The sequence below is a fragment of the Mobula hypostoma genome, chromosome 5 (assembly GCF_963921235.1).
Source record: "Mobula hypostoma chromosome 5, sMobHyp1.1, whole genome shotgun sequence".
Taxonomy (NCBI): domain Eukaryota; kingdom Metazoa; phylum Chordata; class Chondrichthyes; order Myliobatiformes; family Myliobatidae; genus Mobula; species Mobula hypostoma.
The window spans coordinates 18,390,634-18,416,168 of record NC_086101.1 but is presented as its reverse complement, the minus strand read 5'-3'; the positions used below and the strand labels follow the sequence as shown (position 1 = coordinate 18,416,168).

The 25,535-nt window shown below is 59.7% G+C and overlaps 1 protein-coding gene across 2 annotated transcripts in view; it reads left to right on the top strand.

Moving 5' to 3' along the window:
- Positions 1–25,535, top strand: part of gabbr1b (gamma-aminobutyric acid (GABA) B receptor, 1b) — a 282,459-nt gene that overhangs the window by 252,111 nt on the left and 4,813 nt on the right. For both annotated transcript variants that reach the window (XM_063048134.1, XM_063048135.1), the window contains one exon: positions 1,604–1,747. In XM_063048134.1, the coding sequence (XP_062904204.1) occupies positions 1,604–1,747 (144 nt within the window). The remainder of the gene's footprint in view (positions 1–1,603; positions 1,748–25,535) is intronic.

Below are 25,535 nucleotides of genomic sequence, written 5' to 3'. Positions count from 1 at the left end.
CTGCCCAGCTCGATAGGATGGAAAAGTACACATATGGCTTGCTTGCCTTTATTATTTAAGACTTTCAACCTAAAATTTAGGGTTAATTTGTAGATTTATAAAACATTGGTCAGACCGCATCTGGATATTTGCTACACAAATGCAAGATTGTCCCATCCCTGAGTCACGATGGGAGCTCAACACTGCACCTTCAACTTCATTGTAGGTGCGGAACCAGTGTAATTTCAATTTACTCATTCAAGGACAAGAAAAATAGTTGGGGAGATGAGAGGGAGTAGGCCACAGTGGCGGGGTGGGACTACTCTGGGAGCTGGCATAGACTCAACGGGGTGAATGGCCTCGCTCTCATAAAGCGTACAACATAGCAGCAGGTCCATCTTATTCATATCAATCACCATCTACACCAATCCCGATTGCCAGTACTTGGTCCGTTGCCTTCCCTGCTCTGGCAGTTCAGGTGTTCATTCAGATACCTCAAACATCATGAGAGTCTCCGCCTCCACCACCCCTTAGGCAATGAGTTCCAGATTCCAGCACCCTCTGAGTGAAAAACTCATTCATTAGATGCCCTCTAACCCTCTTACACCTTTACCCACTCTAATTTCTCCATAGAGTCATCGAAATAGGTCCTTCACCCAGTATGGTCCATGCCAATCTAAGCCTCTATACCAGAGGTTCCTATCCTGGAGGTGTACAAACCCCTCGGTTCATTGTAAGGGTTAGAAACCCCTACTCTAAACGTATCCTATCCATGTATTTATCCAAATGTCTTTTAAATATTGTTAATGCACCTGCCTCTACCACTTCGTCTGACAGCTCATTTCACCTATTGACCATCCTCCAGGTGGAAGAGTTAACCCTCAGGTTCCTCTCCCCTCAACCTATACCCTATTCTGGAAAGAGGACTGGGTGCATTGACCCCATGATTTTATACACCTCTCTAAGGTCACCCCTCTGTCTCCTACACTCCAGTGAAGATAGTCCCAGTCTGCTTAAGCTCTTTCCATAACTCAGTCTCCCAAAATCTAGCAACATTCTCGTCAATCTCCTCTACATTCTTTCCAGCTTCACAGCATCTTTCCTACAGCAGGGTGACTGAAACTGAACACAATATTCTAAATGCTACCTCTCCAGCATCTTGTATAATTCCAACATAACATCCCAATTGCTTTAGATACCACTTCTATAGAGAGCAGTTTTCTATTATCTCCCCTATCTATATCTCTCACAATTTTGTACCCCTCTACCAGATTCTTCTCCACCACGCCCCCCCCCCACCATTCCAGGGAATCTAAACTTACACCGTCCAGTCTCTACTCTCCATCCGAGCAATGTCCTGGTGATTCTACTTTGCAAACTCTTCAGAGGAATCACATTCTTCCTATTGTGGTGACCAGAACTGCACCCAGAATGCCAGCTGTAGCCTAGCCAAAGTCTAATAAAGTTGTACCACAAGGGAGTAAGCAAATATGAGACCTCCTCTCTACAGCCTCACTCCACTGACATTGAACAGTACAGCACAAGAACAGAACCTTCTGCCTGCACAAAGTCCAGGTCCCTCCATTCTCCGCACACCCATCTGTGCGCTTGTGTCTCCCTGCAGATGCGGAGGTTGATAACACGTGGGGAGTGGCAGTCCGAGCAGCAGGACACAATGAAGACGGGCTCGTCGACCAACAATAATGACGAGGAGAAGTCACGGCAGCTGGAGAAGGAGAACAGGGAGCTGGAAAAGATCATTGCTGAGGTAAGGGGCAGCGCACGGGGTGTCTGTCAGCGTAAGCACTGCAGATACGCAACTCCAGAGCAAAACTTTATAAGGTGATGGTCAGAGCATTGCCAGTAGTTTTGGACCCCTTATGTGCTGGCATTGGGAAGGGTCCAGAGGATGTTCACAAGAATGATCCCAGGAATGAAAGGACTAATGCATTTAACAGCTCTGAGTTGAGAAGAATGAGAGGTGAGAATGTTTCCATTAGTGTGAGAGTCCAGGATCAGAGGCACAGCCGCGGAATGGGATGTCCCTTTGGAACAGATGTGGTGAATCTGTGGAACTCATTGCCACAGAGGGATGTGGAGGCCAAGCCAATGGGTATATTTAAAGAGGAGGTTCCTATGTTCTGGATTAGTATGAGCATCAAAGGTTACAGGAAGAAGGCAGGAGAATGGGGTAGAGAGAGAAAATAAATCAGCCATGACCAAATGGCAGAGCGGCTTCGATGAGCCAAACAGCTTCATTCTGCTCTGCTTCATTGTTAAAAACCAACACTATCTCCCCTCCCCTCCACACTCCTCTCCACACCGGAGATCACTCCCCTCCACACCGGAGATCTCTCTCCTCTCCACACCAGAGATCTCTCCCCTCTCCTCTCCACACCGGAGATCTCTCCCCTCTCCCCTCCACACCGGAGATCTCTCTCCTCTCCACACCGGAGATCTCTCTCCTCTCCTCTCCTCTCCACACCGGAGATCTCTCTCCTCTCCACACCGGAGATCTCTCTCCTCTCCACACCTCCACTCCTCTCCACACCGGAGATCTCTCTCCTCTCCCCTCCACACCGGAGATCTCTCTCCTCTCCACACCGGAGATCTCTCTCCTCTCCACACCGGAGATCTCTCTCCTCTCCACACCGGAGATCTCTCTCCTCTCCCCTCCACACCGGAGATCTCTCTCCTCTCCCCTCCACACCGGAGATCTCTCTCCTCTCCCCTCCACACCGGAGATCTCTCTCCTCTCAACACAGGAGATCTCTCTCCTCTCCTCTCCACACCGGAGATCTCTCCCCTCTCCCCTCCACACCGGAGATCTCACCCCTCTCCCCTCCACACCGGAGATCTCTCCCCTCTCCCCTCCACACCGGAGATCTCTCCCCTCTCCCCTCCACACCGGAGATCTCTCTCCTCTCCTCTCCACACCGGAGATCTCTCCCCTCCCCTCTCCTCTCCACACCGGAGATCTCTCCCCTCTCCCCTCCACACCGGAGATCTCTCTCCCCTCCACACCGGAGATCTCTCCCCTCCCCTCTCCTCTCCACACCGGAGATCTCTCCCCTCTCCCCTCCACACCGGAGATCTCTCTCCTCTCCACACCGGAGATCTCTCTCCTCTCCACACCGGAGATCTCTCTCCTCTCCACACCGGAGATCTCTCTCCTCTCCACACCGGAGATCTCTCTCCTCTCCACACCGGAGATCTCTCTCCTCTCCACACCGGAGATCTCTCTCCTCTCCACACCGGAGATCTCTCTCCCCTCCACACCGGAGATCTCTCTCCTCTCCACACCGGAGATCTCTCCTCTCCACACCGGAGATCTCTCTCCTCTCCACACCGGAGATCTCTTCCCTCCACACCGGAGATCTCTCTCCCCTCCACACCGGAGATCCCTCTCCTCTCCACACCAGAGATCTCTCCCTTCCCCGCACCGGGGATCTCTCCCTTCCCCACACCGGGGATCTCTCCCCTCTCCTCTCCACACAGAAGATCTCTCTCCTCTCCACACCGGAGATCTCTCCCCTCTCCTCTCCACACCGGAGATCTCTCTCCTCTCCACACCGGAGATCTCTCCCCTCTCCTCTCCACACCGGAGATCTCTCCCCTCCCCTCTCCACACCGGAGTTCTCTCCCCTCTCCTCTCCACACCGGAGATCTCTCTCCTCTCCACACCGGAGATCTCTCCCATCTCCTCTCCTCTCCACACCGGAGATCTCTCCCCTCTCCTCTCCACACCGGAGATCTCTCTCCTCTCCACACCGGAGATCTCTCTCCTCTCCACACCGGAGATCTCTCTCCTCTCCACACCGGAGATCTCTCTCCTCTCCACACCGGAGATCTCTCTCCTCTCCCCTCCACACCGGAGATCTCTCCCCTCTTCTCTCCTCTCCACACCGGAGATCTCACTCCTCTCCTCTCCACACCGGAGATCTCTCTCCTCTCCCCTCCACACCGGAGATCTCTCCCCTCTCCTCTCCACACCGGAGATCTCTCCCCTCTCCTCTCCACACCGGAGATCTCTCCCCTCTCCTCTCCACACCGGAGATCTCTCCCCTCTCCCCTCCACACCGGAGATCTCTCCCCTCTCCTCTCCACACCGGAGATCTCTCCCCTCTCCTCTCCACACCGGAGATCTCTCTCCTCTCCACACCGGAGATCTCTCCCCTCCACACCGGAGATCTCTCTCCTCTCCACACCGGAGATCTCTCTCCTCTCCACACCGGAGATATCTCTCCTCTCCCCTCCACACCGGAGATCTCTCCCCTCTCCTCTCCTCTCCACACCGGAGATCTCTCTCCTCTCCACACCGGAGATCTCTCCCCTCTCCTCTCCACACCGGAGATCTCTCTCCTCTCCTCTCCACACCGGAGATCTCTCTCCCCTCCACACCGGAGATCTCTCCCCTCCCCTCTCCTCTCCACACCGGAGATCTCTCCCCTCTCCTCTCCACACCGGAGATCTCTCCCCTCTCCTCTCCACACCGGAGATCTCTCCCCTCCCCTCTCCTCTCCACACCGGAGATCTCTCCCCTCCACACCGGAGATCTCTCTCCTCTCCACACCGGAGATCTCTCTCCTCTCCACACCGGAGATCTCTCTCCTCTCCACACCGGAGATCTCTCTCCTCTCCACACCGGAGATCTCTCTCCTCTCCACACCGGAGATCTCTCTCCCCTCCACACCGGAGATCTCTCCCCTCTCCTCTCCACACCGGAGATCTCTCCTCTCCACACCGGAGATCTCTCCCCTCTCCACACCGGAGATCTCTCTCCTCTCCACACCGGAGATCTCTCTCTCCTCTCCACACCGGAGATCCCTCTCCTCTCCACACCAGAGATCTCTCCCTTCCCCGCACCGGGGATCTCTCCCTTCCCCACACCGGGGATCTCTCCCCTCTCCTCTCCACACAGAAGATCTCTCTCCTCTCCACACCGGAGATCTCTCCCCTCTCCTCTCCACACCGGAGATCTCTCTCCTCTCCACACCGGAGATCTCTCCCCTCTCCTCTCCACACCGGAGATCTCTCCCCTCCCCTCTCCACACCGGAGATCTCTCCCCTCTCCTCTCCACACCGGAGATCTCTCTCCTCTCCTCTCCACACCGGAGATCTCTCCCCTCTCCTCTCCTCTCCACACCGGAGATCTCTCCCCTCTCCTCTCCACACCGGAGATCTCTCCCCTCTCCCCTCCACACTGGCGATCTCTCCCCTCTCCTCTCCACACCGGAGATCTCTCCCTTCCGCACACCGGGGATCTCTCCCCTCTCCTCTCCACACCGGAGATCTCTCTCCTCTCCTCTCCACACCGGAGATCTCTCCCTTCCCCTCTCCACACCGGAGATCTCTCACCTCCCCTCTCCACACCGGAGATCTCTCCCCTCGCCTCTCCACACCAGAGATCTCTCTCCTCTTCCCTCCACACCGGAGATCTCTCCCCTCTCCTCTCCTCTCCACACCGGAGATCTCTCCCCTCCCCCCCCCACACCGGAGATCTCTCTCCTCTCCACACCGGAGATCCCTCCGCTCCCCTCTCCACACCAGAGATCTCTCCCCTCTCCTCTCCACACCGGAGATCTCTCTCCTCTCCACACCGGAGATCTCTCTCCTCTCCACACCGGAGATCTCTCTCCTCTCCACACCGGAGATCTCTCTCCTCTCCTCTCCACACCGGAGATCTCTCTCCTCTCCCCTCCACACCGGAGATCTCTCCCCTCTCCTCTCCACACCGGAGATCTCTCCCCTCTCCACACCGGAGATCTCTCTCCTCTCCCCTCCACACCGGAGATCTCTCTCCTCTCCCCTCCACACCGGAGATCTCTCTCCTCTCCACACCGGAGATCTCTCTCCTCTCCTCTCCACACCGGAGATCTCTCTCCTCTCCTCTCCACACCGGAGATCTCTCCCCTCTCCTCTCCACACCGGAGATCTCTCCCCTCTCCTCTCCACACCGGAGATCTCTCCCCTCTCCTCTCCACACCGGAGATCTCTCCCCTCTCCCCTCCACACCGGAGATCTCTCCCCTCTCCCCTCCACACCGGAGATCTCTCCCCTCTCCCCTCCACACCGGAGATCTCTCTCCTCTCCACACCGGAGATCTCTCTCCTCTCCTCTCCACACCGGAGATCTCTCTCCTCTCCACACCGGAGATCTCTCTCCTCTCCACACCGGAGATCTCTCTCCTCTCCACACCGGAGATCTCTCTCCTCTCCACACCGGAGATCTCTCCCCTCCACACCGGAGATCTCTCCCCTCCACACCGGAGATCTCTCTCCTCTCCACACCGGAGATCTCTCTCCTCTCCACACCGGAGATCTCTCTCCTCTCCCCTCCACACCGGAGATCTCTCTCCTCTCCACACCGGAGATCTCTCTCCTCTCCTCTCCACACCGGAGATCTCTCTCCTCTCCTCTCCACACCGGAGATCTCTCTCTCTCCTCTCCTCTCCACACCGGAGATCTCTCCCCTCTCCCCTCCACACCGGAGATCTCTCTCCTCTCCTCTCCACACCGGAGATCTCTCCCCTCTCCTCTCCACACCGGAGATCTCTCCCCTCTCCCCTCCACACCGGAGATCTCTCCCCTCTCCCCTCCACACCGGAGATCTCTCCCCTCTCCCCTCCACACCGGAGATCTCTCTCCTCTCCACACCGGAGATCTCTCCCCTCCACACCGGAGATCTCTCTCCTCTCCTCTCCACACCGGAGATCTCTCTCCTCTCCTCTCCACACCGGAGATCTCTCTCCTCTCCTCTCCACACCGGAGATCTCTCTCCTCTCCCCTCCACACCGGAGATCTCTCCCCTCTCCTCTCCACACCGGAGATCTCTCCCTTCCCCACACCGGGGATCTCTCCCCTCTCCTCTCCACACCGGAGATCTCTCCCTTCCCCACACCGGAGATCTCTCTCCTCTCCACACCGGAGATCTCTCCTCTCCACACCGGAGATCTCTCTCCTCTCCACACCGGAGATCTCTCTCCTCTCCACACCGGAGATCTCTCTCCTCTCCACACCGGAGATCTCTCCTCTCCACACCGGAGATCTCTCTCCTCTCCCCTCCACACCGGAGATCTCTCCCCTCTACTCTCCTCTCCACACCGGAGATCTCTCCCCTCTCCTCTCCACACCGGAGATCTCTCTCCTCTCCTCTCCACACCGGAGATCTCTCCCCTCTCCCCTCCACACCGGAGATCTCTCCCCTCTCCTCTCCACACCGGAGATCTCTCCCTTCCCCACACCGGGGATCTCTCCCCTATCCTCTCCACACCGGAGATCTCTCCCCTCTGCCCTCCACACCGGAGATCTCTCCCCTCTCCTCTCCACACCGGAGATCTCTCCCTTCCCCACACCGGGGATCTCTCCCCTCTCCTCTCCACACCGGAGATCTCTCTCCTCTCCTCTCCACACCGGAGATCTCTCTCCTCTCCACACCGGAGATCTCTCTCCTCTCCACACCGGAGATCTCTCTCCTCTCCACACCGGAGATCTCTCCCCTCCGCACCGGAGATCTCTCTCCTCTCCACACCGGAGATCTCTCTCCTCTCCACACCGGAGATCTCTCTCCTCTCCACACCGGAGATCTCTCCTCTCCACACCGGAGATCTCTCTCCTCTCCACACCGGAGATCTCTCTCCTCTCCTCTCCACACCGGAGATCTCTCTCCTCTCCTCTCCACACCGGAGATCTCTCTCCTCTCCACACCGGAGATCTCTCTCCTCTCCTCTCCACACCGGAGATCTCTCTCCTCTCCTCTCCACACCGGAGATCTCTCCCCTCCCCTCTCCTCTCCACACCGGAGATCTCTCCCCTCTCCCCTCCACACCGGAGATCTCTCTCCCCTCCACACCGGAGATCTCTCCCCTCCCCTCTCCTCTCCACACCGGAGATCTCTCCCCTCTCCCCTCCACACCGGAGATCTCTCTCCTCTCCACACCGGAGATCTCTCTCCTCTCCACACCGGAGATCTCTCTCCTCTCCACACCGGAGATCTCTCTCCTCTCCACACCGGAGATCTCTCTCCTCTCCACACCGGAGATCTCTCTCTCTCCTCTCCACACCGGAGATCTCTCTCCTCTCCACACCGGAGATCTCTCTCCTCTCCTCTCCACACCGGAGATCTCTCTCCTCTCCACACCGGAGATCTCTCTCCTCTCCACACCGGAGATCTCTCTCCTCTCCACACCGGAGATCTCTCTCCTCTCCACACCGGAGATCTCTCTCCTCTCCTCTCCACACCGGAGATCTCTCTCCTCTCCACACCGGAGATCTCTCTCCACACCGGAGATCTCTCTCCCCTCCACACCGGAGATCCCTCTCCTCTCCACACCAGAGATCTCTCCCTTCCCCGCACCGGGGATCTCTCCCTTCCCCACACCGGGGATCTCTCCCCTCTCCTCTCCACACAGAAGATCTCTCTCCTCTCCACACCGGAGATCTCTCCCCTCTCCTCTCCACACCGGAGATCTCTCTCCTCTCCACACCGGAGATCTCTCCCCTCTCCTCTCCACACCGGAGATCTCTCCCCTCCCCTCTCCACACCGGAGATCTCTCTCCCCTCTCCTCTCCACACCGGAGATCTCTCTCCTCTCCTCTCCACACCGGAGATCTCTCCCCTCTCCCCTCCACACCGGAGATCTCTCTCCTCTCCACACCGGAGATCTCTCTCCTCTCCACACCGGAGATCTCTCTCCTCTCCACACCGGAGATCTCTCTCCTCTCCACACCGGAGATCTCTCTCCTCTCCACACCGGAGATCTCTCTCCTCTCCACACCGGAGATCTCTCTCCTCTCCACACCGGAGATCTCTCACCTCTCCTCTCCACACCGGAGATCTCTCTCCTCTCCACACCGGAGATCTCTCTCCTCTCCACACCGGAGATCTCTCTCCTCTCCACACCGGAGATCTCTCTCCTCTCCACACCGGAGATCTCTCTCCTCTCCACACCGGAGATCTCTTCCCTCCACACCGGAGATCTCTCTCCCCTCCACACCGGAGATCCCTCTCCTCTCCACACCAGAGATCTCTCCCTTCCCCGCACCGGGGATCTCTCCCTTCCCCACACCGGGGATCTCTCCCCTCTCCTCTCCACACAGAAGATCTCTCTCCTCTCCACACCGGAGATCTCTCCCCTCTCCTCTCCACACCGGAGATCTCTCTCCTCTCCACACCGGAGATCTCTCCCCTCTCCTCTCCACACCGGAGATCTCTCCCCTCTCCTCTCCACACCGGAGATCTCTCCCCTCTCCTCTCCACACCGGAGATCTCTCTCCTCTCCTCTCCACACCGGAGATCTCTCCCCTCTCCTCTCCTCTCCACACCGGAGATCTCTCCCCTCTCCTCTCCACACCGGAGATCTCTCCCCTCTCCCCTCCACACCGGAGATCTCTCCCCTCTCCTCTCCACACCGGAGATCTCTCCCCTCTCCTCTCCACACCGGAGATCTCTCCCCTCTCCTCTCCACACCGGAGATCTCTCTCCTCTCCTCTCCACACCGGAGATCTCTCCCCTCTCCTCTCCACACCGGAGATCTCTCCCCTCCCCTCTCCACACCGGAGATCTCTCCCCTCTCCTCTCCACACCGGAGATCTCTCCCCTCTCCTCTCCACACCGGAGATCTCTCTCCTCTCCCCTCCACACCGGAGATCTCTCCCCTCTCCTCTCCTCTCCACACCGGAGATCTCTCCCCTCCCCCCCCCACACCGGAGATCTCTCTCCTCTCCACACCGGAGATCCCTCCGCTCCCCTCTCCACACCAGAGATCTCTCCCCTCCCCACTCCACACCGGAGATCTCTCCCCACTATCTCCCCACCCCTCTCCTCTCCACACCGGAGATCTCTCTCCTCTCCACACCGGAGATCTCTCTCCTCTCCTCTCCACACCGGAGATCTCTCTCCTCTCCTCTCCACACCGGAGATCTCTCCCCTCTCCTCTCCACACCGGAGATCTCTCCCCTCTCCACACCGGAGATCTCTCTCCTCTCCCCTCCACACCGGAGATCTCTCTCCTCTCCCCTCCACACCGGAGATCTCTCTCCTCTCCACACCGGAGATCTCTCTCCTCTCCTCTCCACACCGGAGATCTCTCTCCTCTCCTCTCCACACCGGAGATCTCTCCCCTCTCCCCTCCACACCGGAGATCTCTCCCCTCTCCCCTCCACACCGGAGATCTCTCCCCTCTCCCCTCCACACCGGAGATCTCTCCCCTCTCCCCTCCACACCGGAGATCTCTCCCCTCTCCTCTCCACACCGGAGATCTCTCTCCTCTCCACACCGGAGATCTCTCTCCTCTCCACACCGGAGATCTCTCCTCTCCACACCGGAGATCTCTCTCCTCTCCACACCGGAGATCTCTCCCCTCCACACCGGAGATCTCTCTCCTCTCCACACCGGAGATCTCTCCCCTCCACACCGGAGATCTCTCTCCTCTCCCCTCCACACCGGAGATCTCTCTCTCTCCTCTCCTCTCCACACCGGAGATCTCTCTCCTCTCCTCTCCACACCGGAGATCTCTCTCCTCTCCTCTCCACACCGGAGATCTCTCCCCTCTCCTCTCCATACCGCAGATCTCTCCCCTCTCCCCTCCACACCGGAGATCTCTCCCCTCTCCTCTCCACACCGGAGATCTCTCCCCTCTCCTCTCCACACCGGAGATCTCTCCCCTCTCCCCTCCACACCGGAGATCTCTCCCCTCTCCCCTCCACACCGGAGATCTCTCCCCTCTCCCCTCCACACCGGAGATCTCTCTCCTCTCCACACCGGAGATCTCTCCCCTCCACACCGGAGATCTCTCCCCTCTCCTCTCCACACCGGAGATCTCTCCCCTCTCCTCTCCACACCGGAGATCTCTCTCCTCTCCTCTCCACACCGGAGATCTCTCTCCTCTCCCCTCCACACCGGAGATCTCTCCCCTCTCCTCTCCACACCGGAGATCTCTCCCTTCCCCACACCGGGGATCTCTCCCCTCTCCTCTCCACACCGGAGATCTCTCCCTTCCCCACACCGGAGATCTCTCTCCTCTCCACACCGGAGATCTCTCCACACCGGAGATCTCTCCTCTCCACACCGGAGATCTCTCTCCTCTCCACACCGGAGATCTCTCTCCTCTCCACACCGGAGATCTCTCTCCTCTCCACACCGGAGATCTCTCTCCTCTCCACACCGGAGATATCTCTCCTCTCCCCTCCACACCGGAGATCTCTCCCCTCTACTCTCCTCTCCACACCGGAGATCTCTCCCCTCTCCTCTCCACACCGGAGATCTCTCTCCTCTCCTCTCCACACCGGAGATCTCTCCCCTCTCCCCTCCACACTGGAGATCTCTCCCCTCTCCTCTCCACACCGGAGATCTCTCCCTTCCCCACACCGGGGATCTCTCCCCTATCCTCTCCACACCGGAGATCTCTCCCCTCTGCCCTCCACACCGGAGATCTCTCCCCTCTCCTCTCCACACCGGAGATCTCTCCCTTCCCCACACCGGGATCTCTCCCCTCTCCTCTCCACACCGGAGATCTCTCTCCTCTCCTCTCCACACCGGAGATCTCTCCCCTCCACACCGGAGATCTCTCTCCTCTCCACACCGGAGATCTCTCTCCTCTCCACACCGGAGATCTCTCTCCTCTCCACACCGGAGATCTCTCTCCTCTCCACACCGGAGATCTCTCTCCTCTCCACACCGGAGATCTCTCTCCTCTCCTCTCCACACCGGAGATCTCTCTCCTCTCCTCTCCACACCGGAGATCTCTCCCCTCTCCCCTCCACACCGGAGATCTCTCCCCTCTCCCCTCCACACCGGAGATCTCTCTCCTCTCCCCTCCACACCGGAGATCTCTCTCCTCTCCACACCGGAGATCTCTCTCCTCTCCTCTCCACACCGGAGATCTCTCTCCTCTCCACACCGGAGATCTCTCCCCTCCACACCGGAGATCTCTCTCCTCTCCACACCGGAGATCTCTCCCCTCTCCTCTCCACACCGGAGATCTCTCTCTCCTCTCCACACCGGAGATCTCTCTCCTCTCCACACCGGAGATCTCTCTCCTCTCCTCTCCACACCGGAGATCTCTCTCCTCTCCTCTCCACACCGGAGATCTCTCTCCTCTCCACACCGGAGATCTCTCTCCTCTCCTCTCCACACCGGAGATCCTCTCCTCTCCACACCGGAGATCTCTCCCCTCCCCTCTCCTCTCCACACCGGAGATCTCTCCCCTCTCCCCTCCACACCGGAGATCTCTCTCCTCTCCTCTCCACACCGGAGATCTCTCCCCTCCCCTCTCCTCTCCACACCGGAGATCTCTCCCCTCTCCCCTCCACACCGGAGATCTCTCTCCTCTCCACACCGGAGATCTCTCTCCTCTCCACACCGGAGATCTCTCTCCTCTCCTCTCCACACCGGAGATCTCTCTCCTCTCCTCTCCACACCGGAGATCTCTCTCCTCTCCACACCGGAGATCTCTCTCCTCTCCACACCGGAGATCTCTCTCCTCTCCACACCGGAGATCTCTCTCCTCTCCACACCGGAGATCTCTCTCTCCTCTCCACACCGGAGATCTCTCTCCTCTCCACACCGGAGATCTCTCTCCTCTCCACACCGGAGATCTCTCCTCTCCACACCGGAGATCTCTCTCCTCTCCACACCGGAGATCTCTCTCCTCTCCACACCGGAGATCTCTCTCCTCTCCACACCGGAGATCCCTCTCCTCTCCACACCAGAGATCTCTCCCTTCCCCGCACCGGGGATCTCTCCCTTCCCCACACCGGGGATCTCTCCCCTCTCCTCTCCACACAGAAGATCTCTCTCCTCTCCACACCGGAGATCTCTCCCCTCTCCTCTCCACACCGGAGATCTCTCTCCTCTCCACACCGGAGATCTCTCCCCTCTCCTCTCCACACCGGAGATCTCTCCCCTCTCCTCTCCACACCGGAGATCTCTCCCCTCTCCTCTCCACACCGGAGATCTCTCTCCTCTCCTCTCCACACCGGAGATCTCTCCCCTCTCCTCTCCTCTCCACACCGGAGATCTCTCCCCTCTCCTCTCCACACCGGAGATCTCTCCCCTCTCCCCTCCACACCGGAGATCTCTCCCCTCTCCTCTCCACACCGGAGATCTCTCTCCTCTCCTCTCCACACCGGGGATCTCTCCCCTCTCCTCTCCACACCGGAGATCTCTCTCCTCTCCTCTCCACACCGGAGATCTCTCCCTTCCCCTCTCCACACCGGAGATCTCTCACCTCTCCTCTCCACACCGGAGATCTCTCCCCTCTCCTCTCCACACCGGAGATCTCTCTCCTCTCCTCTCCACACCGGAGATCTCTCCCCTCTCCTCTCCTCTCCACACCGGAGATCTCTCCCCTCTCCTCCCCCCACACCGGAGATCTCTCTCCTCTCCACACCGGAGATCTCTCCCCTCTCCTCTCCACACCGGAGATCTCTCCCCTCTCCTCTCCACACCGGAGATCTCTCCCCTCTCCTCTCCACACCGGAGATCTCTCTCCTCTCCACACCGGAGATCTCTCTCCTCTCCACACCGGAGATCTCTCTCCTCTCCTCTCCACACCGGAGATCTCTCTCCTCTCCCCTCCACACCGGAGATCTCTCCCCTCTCCTCTCCACACCGGAGATCTCTCCCCTCTCCACACCGGAGATCTCTCTCCTCTCCCCTCCACACCGGAGATCTCTCTCCTCTCCCCTCCACACCGGAGATCTCTCTCCTCTCCACACCGGAGATCTCTCTCCTCTCCTCTCCACACCGGAGATCTCTCTCCTCTCCTCTCCACACCGGAGATCTCTCCCCTCTCCCCTCCACACCGGAGATCTCTCCCCTCTCCCCTCCACACCGGAGATCTCTCCCCTCTCCCCTCCACACCGGAGATCTCTCCCCTCTCCCCTCCACACCGGAGATCTCTCCCCTCTCCCCTCCACACCGGAGATCTCTCTCCTCTCCACACCGGAGATCTCTCTCCTCTCCACACCGGAGATCTCTCCCCTCTCCACACCGGAGATCTCTCCCCTCCACACCGGAGATCTCTCTCCTCTCCACACCGGAGATCTCTCCCCTCTCCTCTCCACACCGGAGATCTCTCTCCTCTCCCCTCCACACCGGAGATCTCTCTCCTCTCCTCTCCACACCGGAGATCTCTCTCCTCTCCTCTCCACACCGGAGATCTCTCTCCTCTCCTCTCCACACCGGAGATCTCTCCCCTCTCCCCTCCACACCGGAGATCTCTCCCCTCTCCCCTCCACACCGGAGATCTCTCCCCTCTCCTCTCCACACCGGAGATCTCTCCCCTCTCCTCTCCACACCGGAGATCTCTCCCCTCTCCCCTCCACACCGGAGATCTCTCCCCTCTCCCCTCCACACCGGAGATCTCTCCCCTCTCCCCTCCACACCGGAGATCTCTCTCCTCTCCACACCGGAGATCTCTCTCCTCTCCACACCGGAGATCTCTCCTCTCCACACCGGAGATCTCTCTCCTCTCCACACCGGAGATCTCTCTCCTCTCCTCTCCACACCGGAGATCTCTCTCCTCTCCCCTCCACACCGGAGATCTCTCCCCTCTCCTCTCCACACCGGAGATCTCTCCCTTCCCCACACCGGGGATCTCTCCCCTCTCCTCTCCACACCGGAGATCTCTCTCCTCTCCTCTCCACACCGGAGATCTCTCTCCTCTCCTCTCCACACCGGAGATCTCTCTCCTCTCCACACCGGAGATCTCTCTCCTCTCCACACCGGAGATCTCTCTCCTCCACACCGGAGATCTCTCTCCTCTCCACACCGGAGATCTCTCCTCTCCACACCGGAGATCGCTCTCCTCTCCCCTCCACACCGGAGATCTCTCCCCTCTCCTCTCCTCTCCACACCGGAGATCTCTCCCCTCTCCTCTCCACACCGGAGATCTCTCTCCTCTCCTCTCCACACCGGAGATCTCTCTCCTCTCCTCTCCACACCGGAGATCTCTCCCCTCTCCTCTCCACACCGGAGATCTCTCCCTTCCCCACACCGGGGATCTCTCCCCTCTCCTCTCCACACCGGAGATCTCTCCCCTCTCCTCTCCACACCGGAGATCTCTCCCCTCTCCTCTCCACACCGGAGATCTCTCCCTTCCCCACACCGGGATCTCTCCCCTCTCCTCTCCACACCGGAGATCTCTCTCCTCTCCTCTCCACACCGGAGATCTCTCCCCTCCACACCGGAGATCTCTCTCCTCTCCACACCGGAGATCTCTCTCCTCTCCACACCGGAGATCTCTCTCCTCTCCACACCGGAGATCTCTCTCCTCTCCACACCGGAGATCTCTCCTCTCCACACCGGAGATCTCTCTCCTCTCCTCTCCACACCGGAGATCTCTCTCCTCTCCACACCGGAGATCTCTCCCCTCTCCCCTCCACACCGGAGATCTCTCCCCTCTCCCCTCCACACCGGAGGTCTCTCTCCTCTCCCCTCCACACCGGAGATCTCTCTCCTCTCCACACCGGAGATCTCTCTCCTCTCCACACCGGAGATCTCTCTCCTCTCCACACCGGAGATCTCTCCCCTCCACACCGGAGATCTCTCCCCTCTCTCTCCTCTCCACACCGGAGATCTCTCTCCTCTCCTCTCCACACCGGAGATCTCTCTCCTCTCCTCTCCACACCGGAGATCTCTCTCCTCTCCCCTCCACACCGGAGATCTCTCCCCTCTCCTCTCCACACCGGAGATCTCTCCCTTCCCCACACCGGGGATCTCTCCCCTCTCCTCTCCACACCGGAGATCTCTCTCCTCTCCACACCGGAGATCTCTCTCCTCTCCACACCGGAGATCTCTCCTCTCCACACCGGAGATCTCTCTCCTCTCCTCTCCACACCGGAGATCTCTCTCCTCTCCACACCGGAGATCTCTCTCCTCTCCACACCGGAGATCTCTCCTCTCCACACCGGAGATCTCTCTCCTCTCCCCTCCACACCGGAGATCTCTCCCCTCTCCTCTCCTCTCCACACCGGAGATCTCTCCCCTCTCCTCTCCACACCGGAGATCTCTCTCCTCTCCTCTCCACACCGGAGATCTCTCCCCTCTCCTCTCCACACCGGAGATCTCTCCCCTCTCCTCTCCACACCGGAGATCTCTCCCTTCCCCACACCGGGGATCTCTCCCCTATCCTCTCCACACCGGAGATCTCTCCCCTCTGCCCTCCACACCGGAGATCTCTCCCCTCTCCTCTCCACACCGGAGATCTCTCCCTTCCCCACACCGGGGATCTCTCCCCTCTCCTCTCCACACCGGAGATCTCTCTCCTCTCCACACCGGAGATCTCTCCCCTCCACACCGGAGATCTCTCTCCTCTCCACACCGGAGATCTCTCTCCTCTCCACACCGGAGATCTCTCCTCTCCACACCGGAGATCTCTCTCTCTCCTCTCCACACCGGAGATCTCTCTCCTCTCCACACCGGAGATCTCTCTCCTCTCCTCTCCACACCGGAGATCTCTCTCCTCTCCACACCGGAGATCTCTCCCCTCTCCCCTCCACACCGGAGATCTCTCCCCTCTCCCCTCCACACCGGAGGTCTCTCTCCTCTCCCCTCCACACCGGAGATCTCTCTCCTCCACACCGGAGATCTCTCTCCTCCACACCGGAGATCTCTCTCCTCTCCACACCGGAGATCTCTCCTCTCCACAACGGAGATCTCTCTCCTCTCCCCTCCACACCGGAGATCTCTCCCCTCTTCTCTCCTCTCCACACCGGAGATCTCTCTCCTCTCCTCTCCACACCGGAGATCTCTCTCCTCTCCCCTCCACACCGGAGATCTCTCCCCTCTCCTCTCCACACCGGAGATCTCTCCCCTCTCCTCTCCACACCGGAGATCTCTCCCTCTCCTCTCCACACCGGAGATCTCTCCCCTCTCCTCTCCACACCGGAGATCTCTCTCCCTCCCCACACCGGAGATCTCTCTCCTCTCCACACCGGAGATCTCTCCTCTCCACACCGGAGATCTCTCTCCTCTCCACACCGGAGATCTCTCTCCTCCACACCGGAGATCTCTCTCCTCTCCACACCGGAGATCTCTCCCCTCTCCTCTCCACACCGGAGATCTCTCCCCTCTCCCCTCCACACTGGCGATCTCTCCCCTCTCCTCTCCACACCGGAGATCTCTCCCTTCCGCACACCGGGGATCTCTCCCCTCTCCTCTCCACACCGGAGATCTCTCTCCTCTCCTCTCCACACCGGAGATCTCTCCCCTCTCCTCTCCACACCGGAGATCTCTCCCCTCTCCTCTCCACACCGGAGATCTCTCCCCTCTCCTCTCCACACCGGAGATCTCTCTCCTCTCCCCTCCACACCGGAGATCTCTCCCCTCTCCTCTCCTCTCCACACCGGAGATCTCTCCCCTCCACACCGGAGATCTCTCTCCTCTCCACACCGGAGATCCCTCCGCTCCCCTCTCCACACCAGAGATCTCTCCCCTCCCCACTCCACACCGGAGATCTCTCCCCACTATCTCCCCACCCCTCTCCTCTCCACACCGGAGATCTCTCTCCTCTCCACACCGGAGATCTCTCTCCTCTCCTCTCCACACCGGAGATCTATCTCCTCTCCCCTCCACACCGGAGATCTCTCCCCTCTCCTCTCCACACCGGAGATCTCTCCCCTCTCCACACCGGAGATCTCTCTCCTCTCCCCTCCACACCGGAGATCTCTCTCCTCTCCCCTCCACACCGGAGATCTCTCTCCTCTCCACACCGGAGATCTCTCTCCTCTCCTCTCCACACCGGAGATCTCTCTCCTCTCCTCTCCACACCGGAGATCTCTCCCCTCTCCTCTCCACACCGGAGATCTCTCCCCTCTCCTCTCCACACCGGAGATCTCACCCCTCTCCCCTCCACACCGGAGATCTCTCCCCTCTCCCCTCCACACCGGAGATCTCTCCCCTCTCCCCTCCACACCGGAGATCTCTCTCTCCACACCGGAGATCTCTCTCCTCTCCACACCGGAGATCTCTCTCCTCTCCACACCGGAGATCTCTCTCCTCTCCACACCGGAGATCTCTCCACACCGGACATCTCTCCCCTCCACACCGGAGATCTCTCTCCTCTCCACACCGGAGATCTCTCTCCTCTCCACACCGGAGATCTCTCTCCTCTCCCCTCCACACCGGAGATCTCTCTCCTCTCCACACCGGAGATCTCTCTCCTCTCCTCTCCACACCGGAGATCTCTCTCCTCTCCTCTCCACACCGGAGATCTCTCCCCTCTCCTCTCCACACCGGAGATCTCTCTCCTCTCCCCTCCACACCGGAGATCTCTCCTCTCCTCTCCACACCGGAGATCTCTCCCCTCTCCTCTCCACACCGGAGATCTCTCCCCTCTCCTCTCCACACCGGAGATCTCTCCCCTCTCCCCTCCACACCGGAGATCTCTCCCCTCTCCTCTCCACACCGGAGATCTCTCCTCTCCACACCGGAGATCTCTCCCCTCCACACCGGAGATCTCTCTCCTCTCCACACCGGAGATCTCTCTCCTCTCCTCTCCACACCGGAGATCTCTCTCCTCTCCCCTCCACACCGGAGATCTCTCCCCTCTCCTCTCCACACCAGAGATCTCTCCCTTCCCCACACCGGGGATCTCTCCCCTCTCCTCTCCACACCGGAGATCTCTCCCTTCCTCCACACCGGAGATCTCTCTCCTCTCCACACCGGAGATCTCTCTCTCTCCACACCGGAGATCTCTCTCCTCTCCACACCGGAGATCTCTCTCCTCCACACCGGAGATCTCTCTCCTCTCCACACCGGAGATCTCTCCTCTCCACACCGGAGATATCTCTCCTCTCCCCTCCACACCGGAGATCTCTCCCCTCTCCTCTCCTCTCCACACCGGAGATCTCTCCCCTCTCCTCTCCACACCGGAGATCTCTCTCCTCTCCTCTCCACACCGGAGATCTCTCCCCTCTCCCCTCCACACCGGAGATCTCTCCCCTCTCCTCTCCACACCGGAGATCTCTCCCTTCCCCACACCGGGGATCTCTCCCCTATCCTCTCCACACCGGAGATCTCTCCCCTCTCCCCTCCACACCGGAGATCTCTCCCCTCTCCTCTCCACACCGGAGATCTCTCCCTTCCCCACACCGGGGATCTCTCCCCTCTCCTCTCCACACCGGAGATCTCTCTCCTCTCCTCTCCACACCGGAGATCTCTCTCCTCTCCACACCGGAGATCTCTCTCCTCTCCACACCGGAGATCTCTCTCCTCTCCACACCGGAGATCTCTCTCCTCTCCACACCGGAGATCTCTCTCCTCTCCTCTCCACACCGGAGATCTCTCTCCTCTCCACACCGGAGATCTCTCCCCTCTCCCCTCCACACCGGAGATCTCTCCCCTCTCCCCTCCACACCGGAGATCTCTCTCCTCTCCCCTCCACACCGGAGATCTCTCTCTCTCTCTCCACTCCACACCGGAGATCTCTCTCCTCTCCACACCGGAGATCTCTCCCCTCTCCTCTCCACACCGGAGATCTCTCCTCTCCACACCGGAGATCTCTCTCCTCTCCCCTCCACACCGGAGATCTCTCCCCTCTTCTCTCCTCTCCACACCGGAGATCTCTCTCCTCTCCTCTCCACACCGGAGATCTCTCTCCTCTCCTCTCCACACCGGAGATCTCTCCCCTCTCCTCTCCACACCGGAGATCTCTCCCTTCCCCACACCGGAGATCTCTCCCCTCTCCTCTCCACACCGGAGATCTCTCTCCTCTCCTCTCCACACCGGAGATCTCTCTCCCTCTCCTCTCCACACCGGAGATCTCTCTCTCTCCTCTCCACACCGGAGATCTCTCTCCTCTCCACACCGGAGATCTCTCTCCTCCACACCGGAGATCTCTCTCCTCTCCACACCGGAGATCTCTCCTCTCCACAACGGAGATATCTCTCCTCTCCCCTCCACACCGGAGATCTCTCCCCTCTCCTCTCCTCTCCACACCGGAGATCTCTCTCCTCTCCACACCGGAGATCTCTCCCCTCCACACTGGAGATCTCTCCCCTCTCCTCTCCACACCGGAGATCTCTCCCTTCCCCACACCGGAGATCTCTCCCCTCTCCTCTCCACACCGGAGATCTCTCCCCTCTCCTCTCCACACCGGAGATCTCTCCCCTCTCCTCTCCACACCGGAGATCTCTCCCTTCCCCACACCGGGGATCTCTCCCCTCTCCTCTCCACACCGGAGATCTCTCTCCTCTCCTCTCCACACCGGAGATCTCTCTCCTCTCCACACCGGAGATCTCTCCCCTCCGCACCGGAGATCTCTCTCCTCTCCACACCGGAGATCTCTCTCCTCTCCACACCGGAGATCTCTCTCCTCTCCACACCGGAGATCTCTCTCCTCTCCACACCGGAGATCTCTCTCCTCTCCACACCGGAGATCTCTCTCCTCTCCACACCGGAGATCTCTCTCCTCTCCACACCGGAGATCTCTCTCCTCTCCTCTCCACACCGGAGATCTCTCTCCTCTCCTCTCCACACCGGAGATCTCTCCCCTCTCCCCTCCACACCGGAGATCTCTCCCCTCTCCCCTCCACACCGGAGGTCTCTCTCCTCTCCCCTCCACACCGGAGATCTCTCTCCTCTCCACACCGGAGATCTCTCTCCTCCCCTCTCCTCTCCACACCGGAGATCTCTCCCCTCTCCTCTCCTCTCCACACCGGAGATCTCTCCCCTCTCCTCTCCACACCGGAGATCTCTCCCCTCTCCTCTCCACACCGGAGATCTCTCCCTTCCCCACACCGGGGATCTCTCCCCTCTCCTCTCCACACCGGAGATCTCTCCCCTCTCCCCTCCACACCGGAGATCTCTCCCCTCTCCTCTCCACACCGGAGATCTCTCCCCTCTCCACACCGGAGATCTCTCCCCTCTCCTCTCCACACCGGAGATCTCTCTCCTCTCCTCTCCACACCGGAGATCTCTCTCCCCTCTCCTCTCCACACCGGAGATCTCTCTCCTCTCCACACCGGAGATCTCTCTCCTCTCCACACCGGAGATCTCTCCCCTCTCCTCTCCACACCGGAGATCTCTCTCCTCTCCTCTCCACACCGGAGATCTCTCTCCTCTCCACACCGGAGATCTCTCTCCTCTCCACACCGGAGATCTCTCCTCTCCACACCGGAGATCTCTCTCCTCTCCACACCGGAGATCTCTCTCCTCTCCACACCGGAGATCTCTCTCCTCTCCTCTCCACACCGGAGATCTCTCTCCTCTCCACACCGGAGATCTCTCCCCTCTCCTCTCCACACCGGAGATCTCTCCCCTCTCCTCTCCACACCGGAGATCTCTCTCCTCTCCACACCGGAGATCTCTCTCCTCTCCACACCGGAGATCTCTCTCCTCTCCACACCGGAGATCTCTCTCCTCTCCACACCGGAGATCTCTCTCCTCTCCACACCGGAGATCTCTCTCTCTCCTCTCCACACCGGAGATCTCTCTCCTCTCCACACCGGAGATCTCTCTCCTCTCCACACCGGAGATCTCTCCCCTCTCCTCTCCACACCGGAGATCTCTCTCCTCTCCTCTCCACACCGGAGATCTCTCCCCTCTCCTCTCCACACCGGAGATCTCTCCCTTCCCCACACCGGGGATCTCTCCCCTCTCCTCTCCACACCGGAGATCTCTCCCCTCTCCTCTCCACACCGGAGATCTCTCCCCTCTCCTCTCCACACCGGAGATCTCTCCCTTCCCCACACCGGAGATCTCTCCCCTCTCCTCTCCACACCGGAGATCTCTCTCCTCTCCTCTCCACACCGGAGATCTCTCTCCTCTCCACACCGGAGATCTCTCCCCTCTCCTCTCCACACCGGAGATCTCTCCCCTCTCCCCTCCACACCGGAGATCTCTCTCCTCTCCACACCGGAGATCTCTCCCCTCTCCTCTCCACACCGGAGATCTCTCCCCTCTCCTCTCCACACCGGAGATCTCTCCCCTCTCCTCTCCACACCGGAGATCTCTCCCCTCTCCTCTCCACACCGGAGATCTCTCCCCTCTCCTCTCCACACCGGAGATCTCTCTCCTCTCCACACCGGAGATCTCTCCCCTCTCCTCTCCACACCGGAGATCTCTCTCCTCTCCACACCGGAGATCTCTCTCCTCTCCTCTCCACACCGGAGATCTCTCTCCTCTCCACACCGGAGATCTCTCCCCTCTCCTCTCCACACCGGAGATCTCTCCCCTCTCCCCTCCACACCGGAGATCTCTCTCCTCTCCACACCGGAGATCTCTCTCCTCTCCACACCGGAGATCTCTCCTCTCCACACCGGAGATCTCTCTCCTCTCCCCTCCACACCGGAGATCTCTCTCCTCTCCACACCGGAGATCTCTCTCCTCTCCACACCGGAGATCTCTCCCCTCTCCCCTCCACACCGGAGATCTCTCTCCTCTCCTCTCCACACCGGAGATCTCTCCCCTCTCCTCTCCTCTCCACACCGGAGATCTCTCCCCTCTCCTCTCCTCTCCACACCGGAGATCTCTCCCCTCTCCTCTCCACACCGGAGATCTCTCTCCTCTCCTCTCCACACTGGAGATCTCTCCCCTCTCCCCTCCACACTGGAGATCTCTCCCCTCTCCTCTCCACACCGGAGATCTCTCCCTTCCCCACACCGGGGATCTCTCCCCTATCCTCTCCACACCGGAGATCTCTCCCCTCTCCCCTCCACACCGGAGATCTCTCCCCTCTCCTCTCCACACCGGAGATCTCTCCCTTCCCCACACCGGGGATCTCTCCCCTCTCCTCTCCACACCGGAGATCTCTCTCCTCTCCTCTCCACACCGGAGATCTCTCCCCTCTCCTCTCCACACCGGAGATCTCTCCCCTCTCCTCTCCACACCGGAGATCTCTCCCTTCCCCACACCGGGGATCTCTCCCCTCTCCTCTCCACACTGGAGATCTCTCCCTTCCCCACACCGGGGATCTCTCCCCTCTCCTCTCCACACCGGAGATCTCTCTCCTCTCCCCTCCACACCGGAGATCTCTCTCCTCTCCTCTCCACACCGGAGATCTCTCTCCTCTCCTCTCCACACCGGAGATCTCTCCCCTCTCCCCTCCACACCGGAGATCTCTCCCCTCTCCCCTCCACACCGGAGATCTCTCCCCTCTCCCCTCCACACCGGAGATCTCTCCCCTCTCCCCTCCACACCGGAGATCTCTCTCCTCTCCTCTCCACACCGGAGATCTCTCTCCTCTCCTCTCCACACCGGAGATCTCTCCCCTCTCCTCTCCACACCGGAGATCTCTCCCTTCCCCACACCGGAGAACTCTCCCCTCTCCTCTCCACACCGGAGATCTCTCCCCTCTCCTCTCCACACCGGAGATCTCTCCCTTCCCCACACCGGAGATCTCTCCCCTCTCCTCTCCACACCGGAGATCTCTCCCCTCTCCTCTCCACACCGGAGATCTCTCCCCTCTCCTCTCCACACCGGAGATCTCTCTCCTCTCCACACCGGAGATCTCTCCCCTCTCCTCTCCACACCGGAGATCTCTCCCTTCCCCACACCGGGGATCTCTCCCCTATCCTCCCCACACCGGGGATCTCTCCCCTCTACACCGGAGATCTCTCCCCTCTCCTCTCCACACCGGAGATCTCTCCCTTCCCCACACCGGGGATCTCTCCCCTCTCCACTCCACACCGGAGATCTCTCCCCTCTCCCCTCCACACCGGAGATCTCTCTCCTCTCCACACCGGAGATCTCTCTCCTCTCCACACCGGAGATCTCTCTCCTCTCCACACCGGAGATCTCTCTCCTCTCCACACCGGAGATCTCTCTCCTCTCCACACCGGAGATCTCTCTCCTCTCCACACCGGAGATCTCTCCCCTCTCCTCTCCACACCGGAGATCTCTCCCCTCTCCTCTCCACACCGGAGATCTCTCTCCTCTCCTCTCCTCTCCACACCGGAGATCTCTCCCCTCTCCTCTCCACACCGGAGATCTCTCCCCTCTCCTCTCCACACCGGAGATCTCTCCCTTCCCCACACCGGGGATCTCTCCCCTCTCCTCTCCACACTGGAGATCTCTCCCTTCCCCACACCGGGGATCTCTCCCCTCTCCTCTCCACACCGGAGATCTCTCTCCTCTCCCCTCCACACCGGAGATCTCTGTCCTCTCCTCTCCACACCGGAGATCTCTCTCCTCTCCTCTCCACACCGGAGATCTCTCCCCTCTCCCCTCCACACCGGAGATCTCTCCCCTCTCCCCTCCACACCGGAGATCTCTCCCCTCTCCCCTCCACACCGGAGATCTCTCCCCTCTCCCCTCCACACCGGAGATCTCTCTCCTCTCCTCTCCACACCGGAGATCTCTCTCCTCTCCTCTCCACACCGGAGATCTCTCCCCTCTCCTCTCCACACCGGAGATCTCTCTCTCCTCTCCTCTCCACACCGGAGATCTCTCCCCTCTCCTCTCCACACCGGAGATCTCTCCCCTCTCCTCTCCACACCGGAGATCTCTCCCTTCCCCACACCGGAGATCTCTCCCCTCTCCTCTCCACACCGGAGATCTCTCCCCTCTCCTCTCCACACCGGAGATCTCTCCCCTCTCCTCTCCACACCGGAGATCTCTCCCCTCTCCTCTCCACACCGGAGATCTCTCTCCTCTCCACACCGGAGATCTCTCCCCTCTCCTCTCCACACCGGAGATCTCTCCCTTCCCCACACCGGGGATCTCTCCCCTCTCCTCTCCACACCGGAGATCTCTCTCCCCTCTACACCGGAGATCTCTCCCCTCTCCTCTCCACACCGGAGATCTCTCCCTTCCCCACACCGGGGATCTCTCCCCTCTCCACTCCACACCGGAGATCTCTCTCCCCTCCACACCGGAGATCTCTCCCCTCTCCCCTCCACACCGGAGATCTCTCTCCTCTCCACACCGGAGATCTCTCTCCTCTCCACACCGGAGATCTCTCTCCTCTCCACACCGGAGATCTCTCTCCTCTCCACACCGGAGATCTCTCTCCTCTCCACACCGGAGATCTCTCTCCTCTCCACACCGGAGATCTCTCCCCTCTCCCCTCCACACCGGAGATCTCTCTCCTCTCCACACCGGAGATCTCTCTCTCTCCTCTCCACACCGGAGATCTCTCTCCTCTCCTCTCCACACCGGAGATCTCTCTCCTCTCCTCTCCACACCGGAGATCTCTCTCCTCTCCTCTCCACACCGGAGATCTCTCTCCTCTCCTCTCCACACCGGAGATCTCTCTCCTCTCCTCTCCACACCGGAGATCTCTCTCCTCTCCTCTCCACACCGGAGATCTCTCTCCTCTCCACACCGGAGATCTCTCCCCTCTCCCCTCCACACCGGAGATCTCTCCCCTCTCCCCTCCACACCGGAGATCTCTCTCCTCTCCCCTCCACACCGGAGATCTCTCTCCTCTCCACACCGGAGATCTCTCTCCTCTCCTCTCCACACCGGAGATCTCTCTCCTCTCCACACCGGAGATCTCTCTCCTCTCCACACCGGAGATCTCTCTCCTCTCCTCTCCACACCGGAGATCTTTCCCCTCCACACCAGAGATCTCTACCCTCCACACCGGAGATCTCTACCCTCCACACCGGGGA